The following is a 19,226-nucleotide window of genomic DNA, read 5'->3' as shown; positions in this document are numbered from 1 at the left end:
CTTAGAAACTAAACATTTTACAGTGTGTTTTCTGAGGTTGAATGTACTATGAAAACTGAGTAGAATCTTGTTTGTTCACTCTGCAGAAGAAGTAAAATTCTAGCCAACAGATTTCAAAGTTATAAATTCACTGATAAGGTGTGTTTTAGAAGATAGCTTTTGTTTACCTCTGTTTAACCTGTGACCTTTCTTATGCTTTTTTTTCTCCTGAGGAAAATCCCTTGTAATTTACAATATTATCTACAGTTTTATCTGCTTGTAAGTTATGGGCTCAGTTACTTAAAATTGAAGAATTTTACAGTTTTGCCTCTCTCTTTTTTGGTTAAAGTAGTACAAAATGTCTAAAATTAGAAGGAAGGTCACGGTGGAAAATACCAAGACCATATCTGATAGCACATCCAGAAGACCCAGTGTGTTTGAGAGGCTTGGACCCAGCACGGGCAGTGCAGCAGAGGTGAGTTGTCACCAGTACAGTCCCAGAGGTTCTCTTGCAGTCCTGTTCTTGGAATACTGATTTGTATCATAAAGGTGAACAGGTTGTTGTGTTGTAGGAATGGTGGTTCAGTAAATTGTTTTAAATGTGTTTCCTAAAAAGGAGTGAAAAGGATGGAAGGGTTTATGGGTTTTTCTTTTTTTTTTTCCTGATGTTTTTATTATTTGGGGAGTAATGCATCTCGGGTTAGCGGGAATTTTGATAGCATTTGTTTTAACTTTGTGTCACTAGCATCTTTTTTCTGGAAATAAATATGAACTTACATAGTAATATCTGTCTCTTAGACACAGTGCCGTAACTGGCTGAAGACTGGCAACTGCCTCTATGGAAACACATGTAGATTCGTACATGGCCCTTCACCCCGTGGTAAAGGTTATAGCAGCAATTATAGAAGGTAAATCAAGAACTATGAATTGTTGTATACTATTAGAAGATGACTTTTGTAATTTATTTAGTATAAAAATCTGAAATAAACTATTTTGTCAAATTTTCTATCTTGGTGGTAGTCTTATCTATAATCAAAGACCAACAAGATCTTTTTAGTTGTTAATTTAAAGAGTAATAGAATGTTTGCTTTAAAATTAACTTATTTGCTGAATGTTTACTTGTTTTGACAATAGATCTTTTTATAATATATATATGGCTTACTCTCTCCCCCAATTATATGCTAAAGTGCTGCTTAAGACAGCCCAACTTCATGGATTTATTTTTAGTGAGAGACTGTTTTCAACTCTTAAAATATTAAAATTTAAATGGAAATATAATTTTAGCTTTTTAGGTGTTCTAAATTCAAATCTTAATGACAAAAGATAATCTAATGCAAGCTCTGTAGGTTAAAATGCATTTGCCAAATCCCTTATCGCAATGTACTAATGTAAATGAAAATATGTATTTATATGTGGATAAATGTCCTACCTATTTAGAACATCATTTTGCCTTTAATAAAGGCAAGGCTAAATTGCACTTTTCTAATAAAGACCTTTTGTTTTTCTTTTGCTTCCCCCATGATGATTTTGTTATGATGTTTAAAAATGTAACATACATAAGGATTGTCACAAAAACAGTTTAAACTTGATTGGTAAACATATAATTTACCTGGTCGTAAAATTGGGTGTGCTGATTGCTACAGCAACATATGAAAACTGAACATTGACATTTGGATATTTTTTTTTAATTGGGTGAATTTTTTGTGTGTGTCTAGATTTTGAAGTTTAATAGAATTTAAAATTCAAACCCTTAACAGTAGCTCACTTTCTGTTCAATTAAGCGTTGTACATTTTAGTTTACTTGTGATGCTGAATACTCTCCTTTTGTGTTTAGATTTTCATTTCTCCCTTCTGTTTATGTGAGAAAATTAGTCTTTATAAGTTTAATTACCTGTATAAATGCATACCTGGGGAAATTATTTAAGTAATTTTAGTGTTATGTTTATATTATTACTACACTTTTAAAACATGCTTTAATGTGTCTTTGAAATTTATTATTAACTTACTCAAATTTTTTATACAAGAAACAGTTTTGAGGAAAATGGACAGAAATTTGTCTAAAATGGAAAAAAATAATGTCGTTACTAGACTTAGAATAAAGGATTTTTTGTTATAATTTTGCTATTTTGTGTGTGTTTTTCCATCTAACTTCTTTTGTATGTGTGTATTTTCTATTTTTTTGTAGGGCAGAAAAATACAGTTTACAGTGTGATTCAAAGATGGAAAGAAAAGCCATGTATTTCAGTAATGCTTATTTAGTCCAAGACACTTAAGTCATTTGTTGAGCATTCACTGTATGTAGAGCACTCTGTTAGGTACTGTTCAGGTTAGGAACACGTTTGTAATAAACTTTTATTATACGAAGGAAACCGGGGCACGTAAGATTTACATGTACATCATACTTAGAATTTAAAGCATTTAAGTACTAGTTCTTAATAAGAAGTTCCATTTTTGAAGTTCATCTTTAATTGTTAAAACATTTAATATAGATCTATAAAATGTACATGCAAATGTTAATGAGGACCTTTAAAGTGAATTAACTGAAATTACTTCTTCACTAACCATGTGATTTGTGTTAATGATTGATAAATTAAAGGAATTGATTTGATCAACTATTACTTGAAAGAGATGTGAATATTTATGTGATTTGTTTATATCTTTTAAAAAATATTATGTACAGTATTTTTTGGTGGCCAAAGAGGGATATAGTCATTCCTTAACTTCCGTTGGCCTTTTTTAAGGAGCTCTAGGAATATTCTTTGAAGGCAGTGTGTTCTATTTCTGCTTTGTTTTTCTGCCTTAGTAATGGTGTGAAAATAATTGAACAGCCGTTTATCAAATTTCCATTATAAATTATGAAGTCTTACCAGTGTTGAATATAAATGTATTTTTCCTTATTAAAAAAAATCTATAGCAGAATATAAAATCACTGTCTGAAATCTTGCTTTGAATACTTTATTTTCTATTCTGAAAAATTTCAAATTTAAGAAAAGTTATAGGAATAACACAAAAATTCCTATATTTGCTTTAATTCTTAAGGTGCATAAAGTATTTTCTCCATTGTTGATGTTGTAGATGATAGTACTATTGCTTCTAGATTAATTTTGCAGTGCTGTGGTTTAAAACTTTATCTTCCTACTTTCTGCTTTCGAATATAATTAATGTATTTATGTGATTAATAGGAAAACAAATTAAGCTGTTACTTAGAAATTCCTTTTTCTCAGCTCACGTATAGTTTCTTTATTCATGTCACCAGTACCTGCCACCCCATGGAATTTTAATGTATACATTTTGATTGGTATTGGAAGAAAACTTGTAAGTGATGCTCATATTTTTTATATATTAATATTTAAACTGAAACAAATTATTTTTCTAAACTTTAGGAGCCATGGATGGTTAGAAAAATTATATTGAGATTTATGAGGTTATTTCTGTAAATGTGTTCTTATAAAATGTTATATAAATATAGATTTGTTTTGTTTTGTTTTTTGTTTTCTTTTTGTTTTTTGGTTCAAAGGTCACCAGAAAGACCTACAGGGGATCTTAGAGAAAGAATGAAGAACAAGCGCCAAGATGTGGACACTGAGTCCCAGAAACGAAATACAGAGGATTCATCCTCACCTGTTAGGGTAGGAATGAATTTCCCAAAACAAAGTTAAATATCAGTAGTGATTTATTGTTTATGTTCCATTTTAAATATTATCTTGTGTGCTAATTATACAATAAATGTGTAACATCGTATTATAATGTTCTATATGGATAATGTAATTTAAAGGAAAAAAGTCATCTCAAAAAACTCATAATTCTCTGATTGTTTCTTTTCTTGGTGGTAGTTAAGATGAAGGGAATTGGTTGGCAGAGCTCAAGCTGAACTTTGTAGGGTTTCTATTCCTCGGTGGGCATCATGAGTATCTAAACATATTCTTAAGTTTTCAGAATTCAGCCGGCTGTCATATCCTGCCTGCTTCCAAGAAAGACTGAAATGGCTTACACTAGAACACTTAAATTAAAATAATGACAGAAACTGTACTGGGAAACTTAGGTAAAGGAAAGCACATGTGACCACAAAATTTTAGTGCATTTCTTGGCAATGAAGCCAGAAGAGAAACAGAATTTATGATGTAGTTTATTGAATAAAAGAAAACATAGATGTTTGTCAGGAATGGAAACCTTTCCTAGAGCTAATTTTTTTTTTCAAGATATTTATCATACTCTTGTGTGTCTATTTGTAACAGATTTATTGAGATTTAATTCGCATACCATACAATTCACTCATTTAAAGTGTACACTTTGGAGTTTTTTCGTATATTCACAGAGTCATGCAACCATCACCACAATCAATTTTAGAACATTTTCTTTGCCCGAAAAGAAACCCCATACCATTTAGTGGTCATCCCCCATCCCCCCAACTGACCACCAGCCCTAGGCTACCGTTATTCCACTTACTGTCACTGTAGATTTGCCTATTCCAAATATTTTGTATAAATGGAATCCTACAATACGTGGTTTTTTGTGTCTAGCTTCTTTCACTTAGCATAGTGTTTTCACGGTTTGTGGAAGATTATAGGATGTATCAGTATTTTATTCCTTGTTTTTGCTGAATAACATTCCACTGTATTGATATGTCACATTTTGTTTATCCTTTCTTCAGTTGAGTCTTTCAATCATTCAGTCATTCGATCTGTTCAATCATTTGGGTTGTTTGCATTTTTTGGCTCTTATGAATAATAATGCTGCTTTGAACATTCATATACAAGTTTTTGTGTGGGCATGTTTTCATTTCTCTTGGGTTTATGTGTAGGAGTGGAATTGCTGAGTCATATGGTACCTATGTTTAACTGCTGGAATGTTTTCCAAACCAGCTGCACCATTTTACATTCTTGCCAGCAGTGTATGAGGTTTCCAATTCTCCACATCTTTGCCAACATTTGTTATCTAATTTTTTGATTATAGCCATCCTAGTGGGTATGAGGAGTAATCTCATCATAGTTTTTATTTGCATTTTCCTGATGGCCAATGATGTTGAACATCATCTTGTGTGCTTATTGGCTATTTGTATATCTTCTTTGGAGAGATGTCTCTTCAGGTTATTTGCTCATTTTTTAATTGGGTTGCCTTTCTATTGTTGGTTTGTAAGAATTCTTTATATATTTTGGTTACAAGTCCCTTAGATATATGATTTGTAAAAATTTCCTCCCATTCTATAGGTTGTCTTTTCATGTTCTTGATGGTGTGTGTTCTTTAAAGCACGAATGTTTTAATTTGATGAAATACAATTTATATTTTGTGCTTTTTCTGTCATAGCTAAGAAACCATCGTCAAATTCAAGGTCACAAAGATTTATGCTTATGTTTTCTTCAAAGAATCTTAGAGCTTTAGCTCTTACCTCTAAATCTGTGACCCTTTTGAGTGAATTTTTATTTATGGTGTGGAGTAAAGGTCCAACCTCATTCTTGTGTGTGTGCATATCTAGTTGTCTCATAGTTTTATGAAAGTTATTGAATTGTATAAGCGGCATCCTCTTTGAACTTTTAAGATGTGTAGGAGCATTCTTATGCCTCTTTTTGATCCTTGATAAAAAAGCTGTGTCGCAGTTTTCCATTATAGTTTGTAAAGACTTACCTGTGGGGACCTAAAGTAATGCTATTTTAAGGATGTAGCTTTCTAATATCTGATAGGATACATAATACCATTTTAGAAGTCTCAGGTAGTAGTTCTCAGCGGGCGGTAATATCAAAATTCTTTTAGAAGAGAGAGTCTTTTTCAAAATACACATGCAGATACTCTACCCCTGATCTACTGAATTAGAATTTCTAGATAGGGGCTGAGCATGTGTGTTGCTTCTTGAAATAACCTGTTGATTCAGAATAATGAATGGACTCATTCTGGTTTTCTGGTAAATGTTTAACAACCACTCAGGAAAAAAAAGAAAGCTATGCTTTGTAGGATTTGCCAGTTTCTTTGGTGTAAATACTCCCATTATGGTCAGTTTCAAGCTACCAAAGTGATACCACTGAATACAAAGTTGGCAAGAGAGACTCAGTTTCACACCGTTATGTAGTATTCTCACACACACAAACACACACGAACATACATACATATATACATACAATAAATGTAATTAACCACAAGAGTAAAATGTACTAAAATATTTAGGAAGTGAGTTTTAAATAATTGCCACCTTTGTTTTTAGTGTTATTTGTTTAATTGTTAGTTTACAGAATTTAATTTTTAATTATAGCTGTGTTTAACAAGGGCTTACACAGTTCTAACAGTTTACAGTTGGCTCTGATGAGTCAGCGTGAACTGGCTCCAGCACATCACTGGATGGACTGTAGTTTATATAAAGGGCAGACATTTGGAATTCGTATTCTGAGCACGTTGCTTTAGGAATTGTTATTTAACTCTACTGTCAGTTCCCTTATCTGTAAAGTGGAGGTGACAACTGTGTCAGTGTGTTGCTGTGAAGAAAATATATGTAAAACAAGTAACATGACTGACTATCCCATGATGACTGCTTAGTAAATGATATGTACTGGATTAGAATTGCTCTCAGCCTTTTCTCTTTAATATAAACTGGTTTTAGGTTCTTAATAGGAGACGAACATGAGCATTGGAGATTTATGTTGTTAACAGATATCTAAATGTTAGTGTGTTGTTGATCATGAAGGTTTATATATTCAACAAATTAATTTAGTAGACAGCGAAGCTGGCATTTTGTTAAGAAATTTAAAGCCTGATTCTTGCTTTCCCACGATAAGAAAGTCCTCAACGGCACTGAACTTCATGCACATGTAGGGGATAGAGTCACAAGATTCAAGAACAGTCAGATTTTAGGGAATTCACTATCCAAACTTAGAAAAAACTTTAATAAGCTAGGATACCAGGGTATTAATTATTTTGAGTAATCTGGCAGGATAACAGGTGCTGATCACTTCTGTGATACCTTCCTACTGCAGTACATGTGACTTGATCTTCACATAGTGAATTTCTGTGGCACAATCAGATGTAGTTTAGGTGGGGGCAGCTATGGCATAGATACTATAACATAGCTAAGATAGGATATGTGTGATTTTCCACAAACTAACTGTAAATCCACCCCTTCTCTGCCACTGACCTCTATCTCCAAAGTGTCTGAGTTATGATGTTGGTAATCCCTGATCTTGTGGAGAGACAGATTCATAACTAAATTGTAATTCTATAGGGTGTGATGGTATGTCAGAGAGAGAAGAGCAAAGTGCACAATGGAGAGAATGAATAACTGCCTGGGGAACCAGAGAACACTTCACGAAGGAAAGTGATATTTGCACTGGGTGTTGGAAGGATGGATGTGGGAGGGGAAGGGTAAAAGTCTAGGAAGAGGAAAAAACCAACACAGTAACAACAAGGACTTTTAAAGGAGTAGTGTGTTTGAGAACATGTGAAGCTGTGTGCCTAGAATGTAGGAATTAGAGCATGTGGGAGTGAGACGAGGGCTGAAGTGATCTGTCTTGTTCACCAGTTCGCCTCCAGACCCTGAAACTAGTAAGTTCACTTACTGAATAAATGGAAAGTGATTCTGATGTGCAGCCCGTGTTGAGAATCCCTGGTGGTCCTGGGTCTGTGCTGTCCGGTGGGGCTGTTGAACACTTGAAATGCAGCTAGTCTGAATTGAGATGTACTCTAACGGTAAAATACATACTGAATTTCAGAGTATGAAAAAAGTCTGAAAAAAAAAGAAAGTCAATTATTTCATTATTTTTTATCTTGATTGTATGTTGTATTGAAAATATTTATTTTTGGATATGTTGGGTTAAATAAAATATATTACCAAAATTTTAATTTTACCTGTTTCTTTTTTCTTGTGGTAACAAGAAAATCTAAAATTACATATGTAGCTTGCATTATGTTTCTATTGGAAAGAGCTAGTCTAGGTGATCTGAAACAAACTTAATACAATGGAACTGAGTTTAACAGTGAGAGGCTTATTTGAGGTAGAGTCAATAGGATTTTATGACTGAAAGAATGGCTGGAGGGGAGGTTAAGCCTAACTACAGGCTTTCCGGGCCATTAACTAAGAAGGAGAGAAGAGAGTTGGTTTGTGGTCTCTTTTGTGCACTCGGCTCACATCATCATGGACAACTAATTTTTGGCACTGTTTTCAGTACTTGTGCTGACATTAATATGCTATTTTAAAACATTTATGAAATAATATATTACATTTTTATGGCACTAGATACTTTTCAACCTGTCAGTAGAACTTTTCCAATGCAGTATGTGAATTGTGTTTTCTTCTTCTATAATAGAGACTTGTTATTTTATGTAATTTGAGCACAAAGATAAATTAGCTTTGAAAGCAAAATTAAATCCCTGAATATAGAGTCAGATAGAAGGAATATTCAAGCATTTGTTGATGATTGGGGTGTGCATGTGCTATAGGGACTCCCTGCATCTTAGGATAAGCTTTATTGCTGCATTCAGAAGTAAAGGATTAAATAATTCATCCTTGTGGGAGGATATCTAGTTTAGGATTTAGAGATGCACTGTGAGCATCCCTGTGCTCACCTAAAATCTTACCTCAGAGCAGATGGCCCGTGGTCTAAGTTTATTTGTATATATTGATCTTTTATTTTTAATTTTTAAAATTGTAGAATATACATAAAACTTAGCATTTTAAACATTTTTGGGTCTCCAGTTCAGTGGCATTAAGTATATTCACATTGTTATGCAGTCGTTACCACCATCCATCTCTTTTCATGATCTTTGTTTTTAAAGACTTGAATCTTTGTTAATCTGCTCTCTCATATATGAAAGTAAAACAGAAAAATGTTTCAACTGATGTGTGTAATATTTTTTAAAATATTTTTTCTTAACCCATCATTTTAATGACCTGCTCTGGTTGCTATAATAAGTCATTTTCAGAGGTTGTACTTTTGAGACTTCCGAATGATGTTCCCTTTGTCTTGTCCAGTATTTTTTCAAATAGTCATTTGGACCTGTTTTCTACCCCACCTCAACATGGTGACTTATCTTCAAGCAGAGAACCTATTTAGGCTTGCTATTTATCTTTACCTTCACGCTGGATCTATTTAAGGTGACTGCTACTCAAATTACTTTTTCAGATCTCAGTCTGTAGCCAGATCTCAAGTTGATTATGCAACTTCCAGCCTATTTCAGATATCTTACAGGCTGCCATCTATTTTGACTTTGCACACACAATAGATATTTTCCTCCCCTTAATGCCTGGTTCTCTGATATTCTGAATTGAAAACTAATTTCTAGCATGAAGCTTCCTGTCTCTGGGAACCTTACCTCCCAGATATATACATAGTTATTAGTTTCGCTTTATAGTCCCCTACCCAATTCTATTACTGCCCCTACCCTTACACCCCCTAAAATCCCGTCCCGTTCTTTTTATACATCTTGATACTTCTAGCTAGATGAGGAAAAGTGACACTGACTAAGGGAGGAGATAGTACTATAGCTGTTACAAAAAGCTGACTCATGCAGTAGAGGACTTTAAGTTAGAAGGCCTTAACACTTTTACTAACTATCCTGAGTAAGCATCTTGGTGTTGCTTTTTAATTTGTAAAATAAATGTACCTGCACCAATATGTCACAAGTTATGGTGAGAACCAAGTGAGGACGGAAATGTGAAAATTCTTTGGAAAGAATAAAACAGAGTAAATGCAAAATAGGAAGAGTAGACAGTCACCAAATTAAATATTCAGGAAGCAAATCTCTGTAGAGTTAAGTAGAACAATGAGTGTTGTTTATCTGTTTCAGGGGAAAGGGTGTAGAGGAGAAGGGTAAGAGTGTCAATGGAGATACAATATATACCACCTGGTAGAAATGGGGTAGTGAATGTACAGTACAAGAATAAGTATGGTGATTTTTTAAATGTGGATAATTTTTATTTCATATAAAATAAATTAATAAATTTTTAGCCTGATATGGTCTTTAAAAGTATTTTTTGATAGCCTTATAAGGAGTTGTTCCAGTTGCTAAACCTTGGCATAAAACAACCATTTATTATGTTCATAGATTCTATCAGGAAATCAGAAAGGGCACAGTAGGCATGGCTTATCTCTTCCTTGATGTCTGGGTCCTCAGCTAAAGTGCTGGAATGCTGGAGGCTGGAATCATTTGAAGATTTGTTCACTCACATTTGGTTGTTAATGCTGGCAGTCAGCTAGAGGCCTCAGTTCCTCTCCACGTGGGCCTCTTTGTGTGGGTAGTGTGGGCTTTCTCGTAGGCTAATGGCTGGGAAAGAGAGAGCTAAAATCTGGGTGCTGGGAGTACTTGTTCCTACTGGGGTGGCATTTCTTTTAGGCCTTCTCAGCTGACAGAGCAAAGAAATATATGTGTGTATAAAAACTGGTATATATACATACATATCTATAAATATTACTAGTAACCATATATACCTATATTAAGCTAATCATGAATTCTTATTGATGTCTCCAACTCTAATATAGTACCACTGTTATTTTTTTTGCTCAAGTCTTTCTTCCTTAGTTTGTGCGAAGTCTTTATATTAGATCCTGAGCTCTTTTCAAAGATTTGCTTTATTGTGATATAATTTGCAAACAATAAAATGCATTCCTTTTAAGTGTATCATTTGAGTCTTGACAAATGTACACACCTGTATAATCACCACCATAATCAAAATACGTATCATTTTCATCAACCCAGAACATATCGTCTTGTCCTTTTGTAGTTAGTCCCCTCCCAAACCCAGCTCCTAACAACCTCTGATCTGTCACTGTAGTGAAATCAGATAATATATACTCTTGTGTCTTGGTTCTTTTAGCATAATGTTTTTGAAATTTAGCCAGGTTGTAGCATCTGTCAGTAGTTTGTTCTCTTTGTGCTGACTAGTGTCCTGTTGTGGGGATATATCAAAATTTATTTATTCATTCCCCACGTGATGGACATTAGGGTTGTTTCTAGTTTTTGGCTATTATGAATAAAGGTGCTATGAACATTTGTGTACAAGTCTTTGTGTGGACATATGTTTTCTGTGGGTAAATACTTAGGAGTGGAATTGCTCAGTCATATGATACGTATATTTTTAACTTTATAAGAAATTGCTGAACAGTTTTCCAAAGTGGTTGTTTGATTTTACATCTCTACCCACAGTGTATGAGAGTTTCAGTTGTTTTACGTTCTTACCAATACTTGGCATTGTTGGTCTTTTTCATTTTAGCCATTCTAGTGGGTATGTACTGGTTTTACTTTGCATTTCTTGATGATTAGTGATGTTGAGCATCTTTTCATAAGTTTATCAGCCATTCATATATTAAGTTACAGCTTTTGCTCATAAGTTGAATTATTTGTCTTAATTCAGATTTGTGGTTCTTATATGTTCTGAATACCAGAAATTTGTTAAGATACATCTATTGCAAATATGTTTTCCTAGTGTGTGACTTGCCTTTTCATTTTCTTTTTAGTGTTGTTCAAAATACCTTTTAATTTTGACAAAGTCCAGTTATATCCTGTGTTACTTTGACACAGCCCCGGTAGTCCTTGACGGTTTTTTTCTGTTGAGAGAAGATGTTCCCAGCTCACTGTGTCTATCTTATACCCTATATCTGGAATCAGCCATTTTTCCCTACAACTCTGGTTCTTTTATTGGGAGATGGAATTTCAGGACCACTACTTGGAAGCTTATTGCCACTAAATTAGTTGTTTTTAGGACTTTTCATTGGGCATACCTAGGAAATACATATGTATCTTCTCTTTAAACCTACAAATGTACGTGAGTTCAAATAATTCAGATTCAGAATTGCAAGACTTGTACCTAATTCTTTCGTTTTTTCCCCAAAAAAGCTTGAGATCTTTTTTGGTGTTTTTTAGGATTGGCCCTGAGCTAACATCTGTTGCCAATCTTTTTCTTTTTTTCCTTCTTCCTTCTTTTTTTCTCCTTCTTTCCTTTCTTTTCCCTTCCCCAAAGTACCCCAGTACATAGTTGCATATTCTAGTTGTAGGTCCTTCTAGTTCTGCTATGTGGGAGGCTGCCTCAGCATGGCTTGATGAGTGGTGTCATGTCCACGCCCAGGATCCAAACTGGCTAAACCCTGGGCTGCCAAAGCGGCTGTATGAGCTTAACCACTCAGCCATGGGGCTGGCCCCTTACCTAATTCTTTGACTTTGTAGTTGTATCACTTTTATGATGAAAGTGTTGGTCCCTGTTGACATTCATTTGCATTATCTTACATTTAATAGTTCCAGAAGAACAATTAACAATAGTATTACTAATCATATGATTACTAAGAACAGTTTGGTATTTCTTTGCAGTTCTTAGGGTATATCCTGTTGGGGAAATATCTGTGAAATCTGTCTGTTAGGAATATAAAATCAAATTATTCTATTTTAAGTTACTTCAAACAGTTCTGTATGTGGTTAAACCACAAAATTGATACATAGCTGGGTTGATTTATTTCATTTTGATTTTAGTTTTAGGGGTTTCTTTCTGATTTAATTTTATTTTTTAATTATATATAGTTTAAAAAATGTTTATTTATGCAAATAAAAAATAAAATATTTTCAGGGGGCTGGCCTGGTGGTGCAGCGGTTAACTTCTCACGTTCCGCTTCTCGGCCGCTCAGGGTTCTCCAGTTCAGATCCCAGGTGCGACATGGCACCGCTTGGCATGCCATGCTGTGGTAGGCGTCCCACATATAAAGTAGAGGAAGATCGGAACGGATGTTAGCTCAGGGCCAGTCTTGCTCAGCAAAACGAAGAGGATTGGCAGTAGTTAGCTCAGGGCTAATCTTCCTCAAAAAAGTATTTATGTAGGGGTATTTCTTCTTTTTCTTAGATAAAAGGCAGCATACCATATACATTTTTCTTTACCTTTACATTTGTCTTTGCCTTCCTTTTTTACTTAACGTTATATCCAGCAGACCATTCCATAGCAATACGTAGAGATATTTCTTAAGCTTTTTACGTTTACATAATATTGCATTGTGTGCATGTGCTATATTTGTTTAGCCAGTCTTCTACTGGCAGACTTTTAGGTTTTTTCATTCTTGCTACTACAGATAGAACTGTAATGAATTGCTTTGTGCACTTGGATTTGTTTTTTGGGTGCGTGTATTTTTTTAGTTTATCTTAGGGATAGATAAATCCCTAGAATGGAATTGCTGTGTCAGGGTAAATGCCTGTGTAATTTTGCTAAATAACGACAGATTCCTTTTTCAGAGCCATACCGTTTTGCATTGTTTCCAGCAGCATATGACAGTACCTGTTTCTCCTCTGCTTCATTAGCATATGTTGTCAGATTTTTCAATTTTTGCCATTTTGATAGGAAAAAATGGTGTATCAGTATAATTTATATGTTTCTCTTATGAGTGAGGTTGGACATCATATATTTAAGGGGCATTTTCTGTGAATTCTCTTCATATCTCCTGCCCATTTTTCCACTTTTTTGTTGGTCTTTTTCCTCTTTCTTTTTAGAATCTCTATGTTTTAAGGATAATAACCTTTCATTTATGATACCAGGTGCAGATAATTTCCTCATTTTGTTGTCTTTTTTTTAGTTTTTAATACTTTATTTTTTAGAGTTTTAGGTTCATAGCAAATTTGAGCAGAAGGTACAGAGATTTCTTATATCCCCCTGGCCCCTACATACTCACAACCTCCCCCACTATCAACATCCCAAACCAAAGTGATAGCTTCCTTTTTTTTTTTTAATACATATATAGAGATAGATAGATTGATTGATTTTTATTTTCCTGGTGAGGAAGATTGGCCGTGAGCTAACATCTGTGCCAATCCTTCTCCACCCTGTATATGGGACACCACCACAGCATGGCTTGATGAGCAGTGTGTAGGTCTGTGCCCGGAATCCGAACCCATGAACCCTGGGCCACTGAAGCGGAGTGCACAAACTTCACCACACCACCAGGCCGGCCCCACAAAGTGATACATTTCTTAAAATCAGTGAACCTATATTCATACATCATTATCACCCAAAGTTTGTACTTTTCATTAGGGTTTATTCTTGGTGTTGTACATTCTTTGAGATTAGACAAATATATAATGACATGTGTCTACCATTATAGTATACAGAATAGTTTTACTGCCCTGAAAATCCTCTGTGCCTATTCATTCTTCTTTCCCCCATCTCCTGGTAACCGCTGATCCTTTTACTGTCTCCATAGTTTTGCCTTTTTCAGAATGTTGTATAGTAGGAATCATACAGGATGCAGCCTTTTTTTGATTGGCTTCTTTCACTTAGTAATATACATTTAAGGTTCTGCCATGTCTGTTTATGGCTTACTGGCTCATTTCTTTTGATCACTGACTAATGTTCCTGGATGTACCACAGTTTATCTGTTCATCTATTGAAGGACATCTTGCTTCTAAGTTTTGGCAGTTATGAATAAAGCTGCTATAAATATCTGTGTGCTGATTTTTGTGTGGACACAAGTTTTCAGTTCATTTGGGTAAATACCAAGGAACGGCACAATTGTAGGATTGTATGGTGTAATCATGTTTAGTTTTGTAAGAAACTGCCAAACTGTCTTACCAAGTGGCTTTAACATTTTGCTTTCCCTCCAGCAATGAATGAGAGTTCCTGTTGCTCCACATTCTCACTAGCATTTGATATTGTCAGTGTTCCAGATTTTGGTCATTCTCAAAGGTGTGTAGTGGTGTTTCGTTGTTGTTTTAATTTGCATTTCCCTCATGACATGTCAATCATCTTTTCATATGTTTATTTTCTTCTGTATATCTTCTTTGGTGAGGTGTCCGTTTAGACAGTCTTTTGCCCATTTTAGAATCACATCAATTGTTTTCTTGTTGTTGAGTTTTAAGAGTTCTTTGTATGTTTTGAAAAACAATTTTTTTATGAGATGTGTCTTTTGTAAATATTCTTCGAGTCTGTGGCTCGTCTCCTCATTCTCTTGACTATCTCTTTCACAGAGTGGAAGTTTATAGTTTTAATGAAGTCGAGTTTATTGATTGTTTCTTTCATGGATTTTGCCTTTGGTGTTTTATCTAAAAAGTAATCGCCATACCCACTCTCATATCTCTGTTGCCTTCTAGGAGTTCTATAGTTTGGCATTTTATATTTAGGGCTCTGATCCATTTTAAATTAATTTTTGTGAATAGTGTAAGATCTGGGTATAGATTTACTTTTCTGCACGTGGATGTCCATTTGTTCTAGCACCATTTGTTGAAAAGACTATCCTTTCTCCATTGTATTGCTTTTGCTCCTTTGTCAAAGATCAGTTGACTATGTTTGTATGGGTTTATTTCTGGACTCTTTGTTCTACTGATCTTTTGTCTGTTCTTTCACCAGTTACACAATATCTTGATTACTGTAGCCTTTTAATAAGTCTTGAAGTAAAGTAGTATCAGTCCTCCAACTTTGTTCTTCTCCTTCAGTATCGTCTTAGCTGTTTTGGGTCTTTTGCCTCCCTGTATAAATTTTGCCTCCCCGTATAAATTTTAGAATCAATTTGTTGATATTCACAAAAATAACTTGCTGGGATTTTGATTGGGGTTTTGGTCATGCACCACATAACATTTCAGTCAGTGACGGATCACGTATAATGACAGTGGTCCCATAAGACCATATAGCCTAGGTCTGTAGTAGGCTATACAATCTAGGTTTGTGTAAGTACACTCTGATGTTTGCACAATGACAGAATCACCTAATGACACATTTCTCAGAAAGTATCCCCATCATTAGGTGATGCATGAGTGTACAATGAATCAATAGATCAAGTCAAGAAGAACTGACATCTTGACAATATTTATTCTTCCTAGCAGACATTGTATGATGTCTGTTCTTTTATAAGTGTGTTTTATGGTCCAGAATGTGGTCCGTCTTGGTGAATGTTCCATGCGAGCTTGAGACAAATGTATATTTTGCTGTCATTGGATGAAGGAGTTTGTAGATGTCAGTTATATCCAGTAGATTGATGATGCTTTTGAGTTCAACTGTGTTCTTACTGATTTTCTGCTTGCTAGATCTATCCATTTCTGATAGAGGGGCATTCGAGTCTCCAACAGTAATAGTGGATCATGTATTTCTCCTTGCAGTTATGTCAGTTTTTACCTCATGTATTTTGATACTCTGTTTTTAGGTGTCTATATATTTAGGATTGTTATGTCTTGAAGAATTGACCCCTTTGTCATTATGTAACACCCCTTTTTGACCCTGATAACTTTCCTTGCTGTGAAGTCTGCTCTGTTTGAAATTAATAGCTACTGTCACTCTCTTTTGATTAGTATTAGCACAGTTTATCTTTCTCCGTCCCTTTCCTTTTAATCTATATGTATCTTTATATTTAAAGTTGGTTTCTCATAGACATCATACAATTGGGTGTTGTTTTTTGATTCACTGACAATCTCTGTGTTTTAATTGGTGCATTTAGTCCATTGATGTTTAAACTAATTATTGATATAGTTAAATTACTATCTACTATATTTATTACTGTTTTCTATTGTTACCATTGTTCTTTGCTCCTGTTTTTTGTCCTTCTCTTTTTGTGCCTCATATGGTTTGAATTGAGCATTTTGTATTACGCTTTTTTTTCTCCTTTCTTAGCATATCAATTATACTTATTTTTACTTTTTTTAGTGGTTGCCCTAGAGTTTGCAATGTACCTTTACAACTAATTCAAGTCTTCTTTCAGATAACGTTATAGTGCTTCACACGTAGTCCAAGTACTTTATAATAACAAAATATTCCTAATTCTTTGCTCTTATATCTTAAGTGGTATTGGGATTTTCTGCTCTTTAAGTTTGGTAGAATTCCCATGTGAAACTAACTCAGTTTGGTACTATTTTATGACATGAGTTCTTTAACTACTTTATTTTTTTCAGTGGAAATTAGTAGACTTTTGACTTTTGTCGAAGTCAAGTTTGGCAAATTGTATTTTTCTAGAAAACTATTTCATCTATATTTTTAAACTGGTTTGCGTAGAGTTGTGTGAAGAAATCTCATGTTTTTCTTCATTTTTCTCTATTCTAATGGCTGTTTTCATTTTGTCGTATCTGATTTTGAATACTTCTTCATTAGGTTAGCCAGTGGTATATTTTCAAAGAATCAGCTTTTGAATTTATATATTAGTTCTTTCTTTCTCTTTTCTAACACATTTATTTCTGTTTTTTTCTTTATTAATTCCTTCTTTGGTTTACTGTATTCCTTTTCTTTGTTGAATTGGTTGAGCATTTATTTTTTTTATTTATATTCATATTTAGTGCTATAAACTTTTCTTTGATAACTGCTTTAGCTGAATTCCATAGGTCTTATGTGTCATGTTTTCATTATCCTTATTTTCAGGAAATTCTCCTCTTTTGGTTTGGATGTCACCAATGATTGTTTAATGGCATGTTTTAAAATTTTGAGGCTGAAGAGTTTTTTGTTTTTTGTGTGTGTTCTTTTGATTAGAACAAATTACTTCTCGGGCCAGCCCCAGTGACGTAGTGGTTAAGTTCAGCGCACTCCACTTTGGTGGTCTGGGTTCAGTTCCCGGGTGCAGACTACACTACTCTTTTAGTGGCCATGCCGTGCTGGCGGCCCACGTACTAAAAGATAGAGGAAGATTGGCACGGATGTTAGCTCAGGGCGAATCTTCCTCAGGAAAAAAAAATTACTTCTGTGTTGTTGCTCTTTATATTTCTGTTTTTTCGAATTTGATGAGATTTCTTTGTGGCCTACATTGTGGTCAATTTTTCTGAAATTTCCCTGTGTGCTTGAACAAAAAGTGTATTTCTATTTTTTGGTTTTTAAGTTCTAAAAGTATATCTAAATTATCTGTTGTTTCAATCTCTATACTTTAATACCTTCTACTTGATCTATCTTGGTTTGGTAATGTTTTTAAAAAATATTTTATTGGTAGTGTGTTTTTGTCTGGTTCTCTCCCCATTCCTGTAGTGTCTGCTCTTCGTTACTGTATCAGTGGGTACAGAGTTACTAATAACTATTCTTTCTTCATTGTAATTTTTTAATGCAGTGTTTAGAGATGACTTGAATTGTGTTATCTGTTGAATGTGTTTTGAAGTTTATAGTCTTATTTATTTGTGGTTCTGCTTATTCTAAGACAAGCTAATATAATTTTTGTGATCACTTCATGAAAGAAAATCTCTGATAACCCTGTTATGAGATTTTTCTTCAGTATAGCATACACAAAATAAACTACAGTTTCCTAAGTGTAGACCTAATTTTCTTTACCACCTGTGTTTCTATAATATTGAAAGGATCTGAAACTGCACGTGTGAATAATTTTATAATTTAAAAATGTCAGATTATATCTATTCTAAAAGCCATAGACTGAGCTAAGTTGTTGGGGTAAAGTTCAGGGCAAAAGCAGCAGTGAACCATTGTTGTTCATTATTTAAAGTTCTCAGCCTTAATCAGAAGTGTCCGTTGAAAAGTTTCAAAAACATTAAAGTGAGAATCATAATCTTTTTAAAATTAATAGTAGCTTTTAAAATTGTTAATAGCTTTGATATAATATGTAGTAGTAAATAACAAAGAAGAAAAATTTGGATTAACATTAATTCTAGAGCTGCTGAAAGAAAATTCAGGAATTTGCTGATAATGTTAGTGTTTTGTGAAACTAAGTATACTTTTAGAGCAATAGGATTTGGAATCATTCTTCTTTAAAGATAAAAGGGAAGAAAAACAAATACCCTTTGTATGTAACACTGAATGCTTAAAAACTTGACATTATATTCTTCTGTATAATAAATAGGGAATTATAATTATGAATAACAGCTTTAGGCTAGTAATGGACAAATTTATATAGATGTTTTAAAATGAATATTGGTAAAAGGGGAGAACTTTGTTGGTATCTAAGTACTTGAGTCATTCTCTGACTAAATGTTCTGAGATAATTTTTATCTATTAATCTTAAAGAAAGTTCCTTCAAGTAATTTTGGAAAGATGTAAGGAAATCCAGAGTGTAAGAGATGAGATTATATAGTATAAATGGAAGAGGTAGTTGAAGTAGATTTTTTTTTCCCTTCCCATCTTCTTTGTCTCATCTAGTACATTTAATACATATTAATACCCCTCTCAGTCATTAACCAAGCAGAAACTCATATTAGGGATAAACATAGACTTAATCTTAGGCACAAAGTGTCAGTTGCACTAGTATGGCATAGAGTGGCTTGACCTGGCAATAGTTGTGCATAAGTCCAAGTGGAACTAGTTGACTGTATGTTAAACAACAGGCAGAGTTTGGTATGATTGCTAAAGAAGTATTAATCTTCCCCTTTTAGCATTAATATGGACTATATACTCA

General features: G+C 34.0%; 1 protein-coding gene across 7 annotated transcripts in view; it reads left to right on the top strand.

Moving 5' to 3' along the window:
* ZC3H13 (zinc finger CCCH-type containing 13) overlaps positions 1 to 19,226 on the top strand; it is a 98,333-nt gene that overhangs the window by 6,573 nt on the left and 72,534 nt on the right. For 6 of the 7 annotated variants that reach the window (XM_046664073.1, XM_046664071.1, XM_046664076.1 and 3 more), the window contains 3 exons: positions 329 to 454; positions 778 to 887; positions 3,497 to 3,608. In XM_046664073.1, the coding sequence (XP_046520029.1) occupies positions 338 to 454; positions 778 to 887; positions 3,497 to 3,608 (339 nt within the window). In that variant the 5' untranslated portion in view covers positions 329 to 337. The remainder of the gene's footprint in view (positions 1 to 328; positions 455 to 777; positions 888 to 3,496; positions 3,609 to 19,226) is intronic. The other variant, XM_046664072.1, reaches the window with a different exon arrangement.

This window comes from Equus quagga, chromosome 6 (genome assembly GCF_021613505.1).
Source record: "Equus quagga isolate Etosha38 chromosome 6, UCLA_HA_Equagga_1.0, whole genome shotgun sequence".
Lineage (NCBI taxonomy): Eukaryota > Metazoa > Chordata > Mammalia > Perissodactyla > Equidae > Equus > Equus quagga.
This window is presented reverse-complemented; position numbering and strand designations above follow the sequence as displayed.